The following is an 11,480-nucleotide window of genomic DNA, read 5'->3' on the forward strand; positions in this document are numbered from 1 at the left end:
CTATGACATTTCAGGTTTATTTATGATAATTTATAACAAGTAGTTTGGATGTAGTGAACTACTTTGTCAAAGAAACATTAGGTCAGTAAACTAGATTTTCTTCAGGGCAGCTTTAGAGTAGCTTCCCCGCCACTGGTATTAGTGGTAGAGGATGTGGGTGGCCATGGTGCATCATAGGTTAGTGTAATGGTTAACGAAACATCATAATAAATAAATAAAGGCATTATGGGTGTTACTCAGTCTTAAGTGCCAAAGGAATACTACAATACTGTATATAGTGTGCAAAGACAGTGTTGGTTTCGAGCTGTTTTTACCCATCAAAAACACAACAATTTGTTTCTCACACCTTAAAATACTGTTGTTTTGAAGATGAAAGTCTGTTTACTGTGTCTACCCCTAACAGGTAGAGAGGCTGGAGAGCAAAGTCGTCACTCCCCTCAAAGCCTACGGAGATATTGTTGAAAACAAGAGAGTAAGTCCTCACACATGGAAACGAACACACTGTAGATTTCATACAGTAATTACCAGACAAAATACAGATCCCTCATGCACGCACGCACACACGCACACACGCACGCGCACACACACACACACACACACACACACACACACACACACACACACACACACTACCTTTGTCTCTTTCTCGCTCTCTGTCTCATTGTCACTTCACACACTCTTCACAGCCTCTCATGGCAGAACAATGGCAGTGAATGAATAGGCAGTCTCTTCTGAGCCAGTGTGTTTGAAGCTTCATGGACTGGTCATATCTCTGACATACAGGCGGATCTGAAGAGGTTCAATGCTGATCGGGACAGAGCGCTGAAAGAGCTGCAGAAACTGGAGAAACTCCAACAGAAGAATCCCTCTGATAGACAAAGAATTGTATCCTTTATTCCAGTCTATTCATATCTACATATAACTCGACAAGAGTGGCAGAATTCCAGCATGATTATAGTATTTACGTCAACAATCCTTATGTCAAGACACAGAATTGAAAAATATGACGTATTGCCTGTGACAAACGATTGTTTGTCAGCCATATTTACTCTGTGAGTGGTACTTTAAGTGACAGGTTCAGATCAGCTAAGCTGGTCTCTGAGATGTTTTAGAAACGTAGATGTTCTGTTCTAGTCATGCTTCAATACCTTATCCAATGTTTTCAGTCACAGGTAACATGATTTCTCTGGAACCTCCCCTGTCACATCAACAACACCTTCAACACTGCAGCGATGCAGATATCTGACCATTGATGAGATCTTGTTATGTGGTGGACCACCAGAGGTTTTGGTAGCTGTCATAAATAATCATCTCTCTTTCAAGTTTCTAGTACAGTTGTAGTATTCCTTTGCTGTTTGACTTTCAGGCAGAGGTGAATGCTCAGAAGGCGACCAACGATGCTCACCGCAGCACCAGACAACTGGAGGAGACCATCAGTGACTTCCAGAGACAGAAACTGGAGGACATCAAGGTTGGTCTTAAACCACAACACACATATGAACACAACACACACACACTCACTCGCACGTGTTCCAGCCATCCCCAGGCATGTCCATCCTCTTACAGTGACAATAATACTAGGTCTTCTTCCAGAGGATCTTCACAGACTTCATCACAGTGGAGATGGTGTTCCATGCCAAGGCTCTTGAGGTCTACACACACACCTTCCAGAACCTGGACAGCATGGACATAGACAAGGACCTGGAGGTTAAACACACACACACGCGCGCACACACACACACCTTCCAGAACCTGGACAGCATGGACATAGACAAGGACCTGGAGGTTAAACACACACACACACACACACACACGCACACACACACACCTTCCAGAACCTGGACAGCATGACTGAGAGGTGAGAGTTCCAGTTATGGAGCTACAGGGCTGATCATCTCCCCGGTCTCTACAGCTGTTCACTGGGAGGATCAGGGTGTCTGACGGCCCTCTGGACAACCAGACCCTGCTGCCCTCCTCTATGGCCCACCAGCCTAGTCCCCCCCTGGGATCCAGCCTCAAACACACTGCTGAATCAGCCAAGAAGGTAAGATTGCATCTGCTGCTAGCATTACAGACAAAAACATAGACCCCCACAATAATGAATGAAAGAGAGAAACATACACTGATAAAGTTAACAGTCATTACTGTCCTGTACAGACAGGTATATTTAGTTTCCTTTACAAGACTGTTCCAAGTCTTTAACCCATCTCCTGTTCACAGTCCCGTAGCAGCATCCTACAGCGCCAGAGGGTTGTAGAGGAGGAGGAGGAGGATGAAGAGGAGGAGTATGAGTCAGAGATAGAGGCTCAGCAGAGCAGGCAATCCTACGCCTCTCAATACACCCAAATACTCAGACAGAAGAACTGATAGATTGGGGGTACACAATAGATCTGTTGATGACTGTGCAGACATGTTCCTATACAGGGTTTGCAGTAAATTGTTCTGCAAGTAATGCTTTGTCAATGGAGGCATTTGGCACTCAAGACAGACTGCAATCATTTGTAATCATCCATATCTGAGGTATAACTGAGGAGTGATAATGTGTTCACATTTTATAATGAAAAACACATCCATGTTCAGTAATGGTTGTTATTTCCGTTGTGTTAGAAAGGGAAAGGGAAGAATACATTCTATTCCTAGATATAAATGTAGACATATGAAATAAATTGACCCATTTGCATTAAACCTGAATGAGAACTCTCATCATCATCTTGTTTCCATGGAAATGAGCTCATTGGTAATAACCTACTGACTTCCATTGACTGTGAACAATATTGTTTTCTCAGATGAATGCAATAACAGCTTGGCGGTGGGATCACACTCTGCAAGCCCAATGAAGGATTACTGCTGTGCACCCTGCAGCTAAACCACTGACATGCTAGATAGGATAACACTGTTGGGCTTTCACCAATGGGTTTCTTTATCACACTCAGGCATTCTGTTGTGTTCAGGCTGTTGAGTTTGTCATAAAGCATGGCCCTGGTTCATTTACGTCTGTGCTGACTGAGATTGACTCTCACAGGAGTTATACGCTTGATAAACTGTTGGGGGGTGAATACAGTTGGAAGCAACCAATCATTGGGCTTGGTTGGTTGGATAAGAGACATGAATTCTTGAGATATCAATGTCGCCTGGGTAGTTTGCCTGTGGAATCAGGAAGATGGTGAAACTACGTTTAGAGAGCTGCAGTTGTGAAAGAGCAGCTGTTTGGTGATGTTGAGGTTATTCACTGTAAGCTGAAGGGTCAAACAGGGAGTGGGGGAGAAGACATGGTGTTTCCATTTGCAGATGTAACTCAGAGTCTCTGTTTCACAACAGTGTGACAGAGCAGCATGCCGGGCAATGAGCTCAGGGTGAAACCTCCCCTTACCCCCCCAGAATAATTGATGCAGTCCATTGTACACTATACTCAAACACAAACACATGAGGACAGGGCAGAGGCATCACCTGCACCTCCTCGTGAGCTTTGTGCATCTTGGGCATCACTCTGAGATACACACACTCTATCATATTCTTTGGAGGAAATTGGCATCATGAAGCACATTGATGCCACTGTTGCAATATTGCATCTGCTTCTACTGGTCACAGCATACTCGCCACTTATCAAGTACATAGTGATGCTGTCACAGCAATTACAATTAGTACTGCCACTGACAGTACTCTGCTATACCGCAGAACAGCTATCAGATGTAACATTCGTAAACATCAAAGATCTGCATTTACCACCATTAACACTCACTGTTCTAAGATCAGTGGTCCTCTGCAAAGAGCTAGACCAAGGCTGTGGTGTTCTGTCACTCTCTGCACCATGATATATCTGGAGCCCCCTGTCTGCCAGTCTTAGCCTCTGGGCTCAGGTGCTGGGTGTGATTACAGAGATATCCTCCTGGCTGATCTGTCTGTTCCCTCCCTAGGGCAGGCCAGCTGAAATAACACAGCACACAGACCACGCTATAGCCATCCTGTATCCCCATAAAGACACCGGGGCCAAAACCAGAAGCTCAGCATTCATCTCTAGCCAAAGACCATTCCCAAGTACTTCTAGCTCACATATAAGGTTCTAGGAACTACATTTTGTATTTTGTGAATTTGATAAGGCTATGCATATAAGTAATACCATGCACATAATACTCACTGGCTAAAAGTGTAGCATTGCATGTGCTATTTAAAATGCCCAGGCTGTATCCCATCTGCTCCTTATGATGGAGAGGTGACGGGCATTACATAACCAGATAGTATGAAAGCTAAGCTGCCAGCATGACCCTCCATTGACCCTCTTACTGAATATAGATTCATAGATATGGAGGAGGTTTCCATAGCAACAGTGTCATGCATTTAGCGAAAGAGTGAGAGAAAGAGCGAGAGAGGGAGATTATCTGTGTGTGTTCGCGTGTGCGTGACCGTTCATGTATGACATGAGTGTGTATGTGTATTGGTATCAAAGATGTGACACCACTGTGGCTGTTGCTATTGGAGATGCATCTGGGGACCTCCTGGGTTCAGTCCCCACAGTGAGAGGGAGAGACAGCAGTGCTCTGATTGTAAAAGACACCTGACCTGTGGACGTCTGTGTGATCTCTCCATGTACTGTGAATATCAGAGGACTAATCATCATATCTCTGACCTCTAGCAGGTAAGTGTCTCTGCAGTATTGCTATTATGGTCATCATGTCCTACTGTTCATTGCTGCTCAATCAAGGACAAATGAGCATCAAAAGGTTTACCAAAAATAAATACAGAAATGGGTTTTATAGTATGCTTGAGAAGTACTCATATACCAGGGAAACTGACCGGGGAAACTGACCAGGGAAACCTCAGAGTCCTAGTGATCTGGCAGCTCAGGTGTTGTACAGTAAGTATGAAGTTGGATGTGTGATGTGTTCAGGGACATAAACCTATCTCTATGGTGATGTCACCACCATTCACAGCCCTGCCCCACAAGACTTGTTAAGTTTGAAGAGAACAGAGAGGAAATGGAGCCACAGTAGGCAGGGAGAGAGAGAGAGAGGAGAGAGAGAGTTGAGAAGGGTGGGGGAAAAAGACGTTCGGAGAAGACATTTGGTGGCAGTGATGACTAAGCCCAAGAGACCAGGGCTCTCGCCTGCTCCTCTCCCGCCCTCAGGCACACATTCCTGGCTATAATGTTCTCCAATCCACTGACTGCTTAAGCATCTGAGACCCAAGGTACATTGCCACACTGGTGTGACATACAGTGCCTTCAGAAAGTATTCACACCCCTTCACTTTTTCCACATTTTGTTGTGTTACATTCTGAATTTAAAATGGATCAAATGTAGATTTGTTTGGGGTCACTGGCCTGCACAATACCTGATAATGTCAAAGTGGAATTATGTTTTTTGCAATTTTTATAAATTATTTAAACATTTTAAGCTGAAATGTCTTGAGTTAGTAAGTATTCAACCCCTTTGTTATGGCAAGCCTAAATAAGTTCAGGAGTAAAAATGTGCATAGCAATTCCCAGAATACGTTGCATGGACTCACTCTGTGTGCAATAATAGTGTTTAACATGATTTTTGAATGACTACCTCATCTCTGTAACCCACACATATCTGTAAGGTCCCGCAGTCGAGCAGTGAATTTCAAACACAGATTGAACCACAAAGACCAGGGAGGTTTTCCAATGCCTCGCAAAGAAGGGAACCTATTGGTAGATGGGTAAAAAAACAAAAGTCACTACAAAGATACAGGCGTCCCTCCTAAAGTTGCGAGAGGAAGGGAACCGCTGAGGGATTGTCACACCCTGACCTTAGAGAGCCGTTTAATTTCTCTATTTGGTTAGGTCAGGGTGTGATTTGGGGTGGGCATTCTATGTTTTGGCCGGGTATGGTTCTCAATCAGGGACAGCTGTCTATCATTGTCTCTGATTGGGAATCACACTTAGGCAGCCTTTTTTCCTTTGTATTTTGTGGGTAGTTGTCTGTGTTAGTGGCCTGTATAGCCCTAGTAAGCTTCACGTTTGTTTTTGTTGTTTCTTGTTTTGTTGGCGACATTTATAACATTAAAAGAATATGTACGCTCACCATGCTGCACCTTGGTCCGGTCATTTCCCTGACGACGTTAGTGACAGGGATTTCATCATGAAACAGTTACAGAGTTTAATGGCTGTGATAGGAGAAAACTAAGGATGGATCAACAACATTGCAGCTACTCCACAATACTAACCTAATTGACAGTGAAAAGAAGGAAGGCTGTACAGAATGAAACATATTCCAAAACATGCATCTAGTTTGCAAAAAGACACTAAAGTAATACTGCAAAAAAATGTGGCAAAGCTTTTTGTGTTATGTTTGGGGCAAATCTAATACAACACATTACTGAGTACCACTCTCCATATTTTCAAGCATAGTGGTGGCTGTAGTCTTGTAATCGTAAAGGACTAGGAAGTTTTTCAGGATGAAAATGAAACAGAATGGCGCTAAGCAAAGGCTAAATCCTAGAGGGAAACCTGGTTCAGTCCATTTTCCACCAGACACTGGGAGATGAATTCAGAACAATAATCCAAAACACAAGGCCAAATCTACACTGGAGTTGCTTACCAAGAAGACCGTGAATGTTCTTGAGTGTCCGAGTTCCAATTTCGACTTAAATCTACTGTCAAGACAAATCTATGTCAAGACTTGAAATGGTTGTCTAGCAATGATTGACAACCAATTTGACAGAGCTTGAAGAATGTTGGAAATAATAATATGCAAATATTGCAGAAACCAAGTGTGGAAAGCTCTTAGAGACTTACCCAGAAAGACTCACAGCTGTAGTCGCTGCTAAAGGTGATTCTAACATGTATTGACTCAGGGGAGTGAATACTTATCTAAATGAGATATTTATGTATTTCAATTTTAAATAAATGTGCAAACATTTCTAAAAACATGTTTTCACTTTGTCTTTATGGGCTGTAGATGGGTGACAAAAACATTTATGTAATCCATCTTGAATTCAGGCTTTAACATAACAAAATGTTGAATAAGTCAAGGGGTATGAATACTTTCTGAAGGCACTGTAGGAACAATGGTGACATTTTTTTTATTTAACCTTTATTTAACTAGGCAAGTCAGTTAAGAACAAATTCTTATTTACAATGACGGCCTACCAAAAGGCAAAAGGCCTCCTGCGGGGACGGGGGTCTGGGATTGAAAAAATTAAAAACAATATAGATATAGGACAAAACACACATCACAACAAGAGAGACACAACACTACATAAAGAGAGACCTAATAAGCTAGCATTCTCAGGCTAACATTCTTCAAGAGTCATCCACAGGAGGTTGGCGGCACTTTAATTGGGGAGGACGGGCTCGTGGTAATGGCTGGAGCAGAATAGGTTAAATGGTATCAAATACGTTTTTTATATATTTGATGCCATTCCATTTGCTCCATTACAGCCATTATTATGAGTTGTCCTCCACTGAAGTCATCACAGGGACCTTAGAAGGACAGGATCTACATCCGAATGACATTTGACACATTAAAAAGAAAGAAGTTTAAGTTGCTTGCCACTCTAATACTGTATATTTGGTTTTTCTTTGAATCGGGTAAACAACATCTACTAGCCATTCACATTGAACCCCAGTGAACAGAGTGGATTGTGAATGAACATATTGTACCAGGAGAGGGCAGCAGAGAGTCAACATCAGCATGTTAACCCTGGAGAATACTGTGACACACACGTGCAGGAACACACACTCACATTGACATACGTTTCATACTGACACAGACTTGTATTCACACGCACCTAAAGCAACAGAGAGTCTCAGACCAATGAGTCGCTCTTTCCCTTTTAATAGATTAAATCCTTTACCTGAACAGATGGCATCAGGTTGACCATCTGATCTGCAGCCAAGTCAGTATTCACCATCCATGTCTGAGGACGTCGGGAGATGATGTTGAAACCTGTCACTAGGGGCAACAGTGAGCGCTGTTACCTTCAAGTAGGTTTCGGGTTTGCTAGGGCGTTATGAACGGGGATGGGGGATGGGCGTTAGCATCTGCCTCTGATTCCAAAGGTTGCAAGTTTGAATGCAAAGTTGACGTTTGGAATAACTTCGTAATGTTAGATTTGTGAAACAACGATGACCGTCTAACTCTTACGTGAGACTGTGAGAGCTGGTAGCTGTTTCATTACTCTTTCATGAGAACTGTTCTGAGTGCTCTGGACCTCAAGGCAACATGGGTCTCACAGATCACTGCCTTCCAGCATAGGAGTGATACCAATAACACATGCAAGCACACAAACACACACAATGAAATGCATGCATACACAAGTACACACACGTGCGCACCATCAAACATTCTCACACGCTAAGTCACACCAAGTACTTTCCATGTTCTTCACACACTGTTAGTGATCAGCGCATGATGAATAATTTCATGAGCATCAAGATGGAGGAGGGAATAAAGATATGAGTGTCCGTGGTGACAGCAGTCACGTTTTGCTGAGTCACTCACGACTCATGCCCCAGACAGAAGATGGGGGGGGGGGGGCACTGGAGATTATGTCATCAACAAGATCTAGACTGAAGCAGACGTCTCAGACTCACACGCACACTCACGTGCGCACACACACAAACACCACAGGAGACGTATAGCGTCAGGCCAGATGGTGTGCTCTGTTACAGTATGCAGAATACAGCAGGCAACGCCAACACAGCAAGCAGAGAACTGCCGAGAACTGGAACACCCCAGAGCCCAATGCCTAGTCTGCAACATCAGCACAGAGAGGGAGAGCAAGGTTATCTGTGTGATCTGTCATACTCACACACTCAGACAAACATGGTCACACTGTCTCACCTTCACACCAACACACACCTATGCCTTGACCTTAGTGACATTTCATCAAAGCACAGCAACTGAGGAGTCAGAGAAACACATCGAAACACATGATGATGAACTGTTGTTGTTGTACACTTTCAAATTAAATCAATCAAATCAAAGGGGGTAATGTAAATAGTCTGGGTGGCCATTTGAAGCTCATCCAGAAGTGGCGCTCCTATTGGCCGGGGATTTTACAGCAGGCAAACTTGCAAGCAAAATTAGTTTAACCTAATTTCTACCAGGATGTCACATGTGCAACCAGTGGGGTCAAAAAACCTAGCCCACCTTTACTCCACACACAGAGACGCATACAAAGCTCTCCCCCGTCCTCCATTTGGCAAATCTGACGATAATTATATCCTCCTGATTCCTGCTTACAAGCAAAAACTAAAGCAGGAAGTACCAGTGACTCACTCAATACGGAAGAGGTCAGTACGTGTATAAGTGCACTCAACTACGTACCAGGCGTACGTGTGTCTGGAAGGACCAGGAGGATGTGAGAATAGTCTGGATCAATTCATTATTTATGAGTGTGACTCCAGCACTGTTCCTCCAGTGCAGTGTGCCAGGCCCAGTTATTTACAACGTCTGCTGATGTCTGGAGACACAGTCGCATTGGAGAGTTCTACCAACACTGAGGGATAGGAAGAGAGAGAGAGAGAGAGAGAGAGAGAGAGAGAGAGAGAGAGAGAGAGAGAGAGAGAGAGAGAGAGAGAGAGAGAGAGAGAGAGAGAGAGAGAGAGAGAGAGAGAGAGAGAGAGAGAGAGAGAGAGAGAGAAATGGAAAGACAAAGAGAGAGCGAGAGAGAGAGAGAGAGAGAGAGAGAGAGAGAGAGAGAGAGAGAGAGAGAGAGAAATGGAAAGACAAAGACAAAGAGAGAGTGAGAGCGAGAGAGAGAGAGACAGAGAGAGAAAGAGATCTATAACAAAGAACAAACAGCAAAATATACACATGATCAATTACAAATCTTAGAATCAGCTATTAAAGACTACCAGAACCCACTGGATTCTCCAATGACATTGAATGAACTACAGGACAAAATACAACCTTCCAACCCAAAAAGGCCTGTGGTGTTGATGGTATCCTACATGAAATTATATAATATACAGACCACAAATTCCAATTGGCTATACATAAACTCTTTAACTTCATCCTCAGACCTGGCATCTTCCGCAATATTTGGAACCAAGGACTGATAACCCCAATCTACAAAAGTGGACACAAATTTGACCCCAATAACTGCAAAATTGTCTTTTTACCAAATTACCGTAGGACAGACCACATATTCACCCTGCACACCCTAATTGACAAACAAACCAAAACAAAGGCAATGTCCACATGCTTTGTTGACTTCAAAAAAGCTTTTGAATCAATTTGGCATGAGGGTCTGCTATACAAATTGATGGAAAGTGGTGTTGGGGGAAAAAAAGGACACATTTCTTTCCGGAGGGCCGTGGGGTGAGACATGGTTGCAGCTTAAGCCCCACCCTCTTCAACCTGTATTTCAAAAAATTGGCGAGGGCAATAGAACAGTCTGCAGCACCCGGCCTCACCCTACTAGAATCTAAAGTCAAATGTCTACAATTTGCTGATGATCTGGTGCTTCTGTCCCTGACCAAGGAGGGCCTACAGCAGCACCTAGATCTTCTGCACAGATTCTGTCAGACCTGGGCCCTGACAGTAAATCTCAGTAAGACAAAAATAATGGTTTTCCAAAAAAGGTCCAGTTGACAGGACCACAAATACAAATTCCATCTAGACACCGTTGCCCTAGAGCACACAAAAAACTATACATACTGTACCTCGGCCTAAACATCAGCGCCACAGGTAACTTCCACAAAGATGTGAACGATCTGAGAAACAAGACAAGAAGGGCCTTCTATGCCATCAAAAGGAACACAAAATTTGACATACCAATTAGGATCTGCCTAAAAATACTTAAATCAGTTATAAAACCCATTGTCCTTTATGGTTGTGAGGTCTGGGTTGCGCTCAACAACCAAGAATTCACAAAATGGTACAAACACCAAATTGAGACTGCATGCAAAATTCCGCAAAGGTATCCTCCGTGTACAACGTAAAACAACAAATAATATATGCGGAGCAGAATTAGGCCGATTCCCAATAATGATCAAAATCCAGAAAAGAGACGTTAAATTATACATTCACCTAAAAGGAAGCGATTCCCAAACCTTCCATAACAAAGCCATAACCTACAGAGAGTTGAACCTGGAGAAGAGTCCCCTAAGCAAGCTGGTCCTGGGGCTCTGTTCACAAACAAAAACAGACCCCACAGAGCCCCAGGACAGCAACATAATTAGACCCAACCAAATCATGAGAAAACAGACTCAGTGAGCATAGCCTTGCTATTGAGAAACGTCGCCGTAGTCAGACCTGGCTTTCAAGAGAAGACAGGCTATGTGCACACTGCCCACAAAATGAGGTGGAAACTGAGCTGCACTTCCTAACCTCCTTCCAAATGTATGACAATATTAGAGACACATATTTCCCTCAGATTACACAGAGCCACAAAGAATTTGAAAACAAACCCAATTTTGATCAAATCCCATATCTACTGGGTGAAATACCACAGTGTGCCATCACAGCAGCAATATTTGTGACATGTTGCCATAAGAAAATGCAACCAGTGAAG

General features: G+C 43.3%; 1 protein-coding gene across 1 annotated transcript in view; it reads left to right on the forward strand.

Annotated features, from left to right (window-relative positions):
• LOC129854347 (CBY1-interacting BAR domain-containing protein 2-like) overlaps positions 1-2,691 on the forward strand; it is a 3,922-nt gene extending 1,231 nt beyond the window's left edge. The window contains exons 3-9 of the mRNA XM_055921288.1: positions 404-472; positions 784-885; positions 1,167-1,172; positions 1,367-1,471; positions 1,594-1,707; positions 1,913-2,044; positions 2,221-2,691. Of these exons, the coding sequence (XP_055777263.1) occupies positions 404-472; positions 784-885; positions 1,167-1,172; positions 1,367-1,471; positions 1,594-1,707; positions 1,913-2,044; positions 2,221-2,367 (675 nt within the window). The 3' untranslated portion in view covers positions 2,368-2,691. The remainder of the gene's footprint in view (positions 1-403; positions 473-783; positions 886-1,166; positions 1,173-1,366; positions 1,472-1,593; positions 1,708-1,912; positions 2,045-2,220) is intronic.
• The last annotated feature ends 8,789 nt before the right edge of the window (positions 2,692-11,480 follow it).

This window comes from Salvelinus fontinalis, chromosome 4 (genome assembly GCF_029448725.1).
Source record: "Salvelinus fontinalis isolate EN_2023a chromosome 4, ASM2944872v1, whole genome shotgun sequence".
Lineage (NCBI taxonomy): Eukaryota > Metazoa > Chordata > Actinopteri > Salmoniformes > Salmonidae > Salvelinus > Salvelinus fontinalis.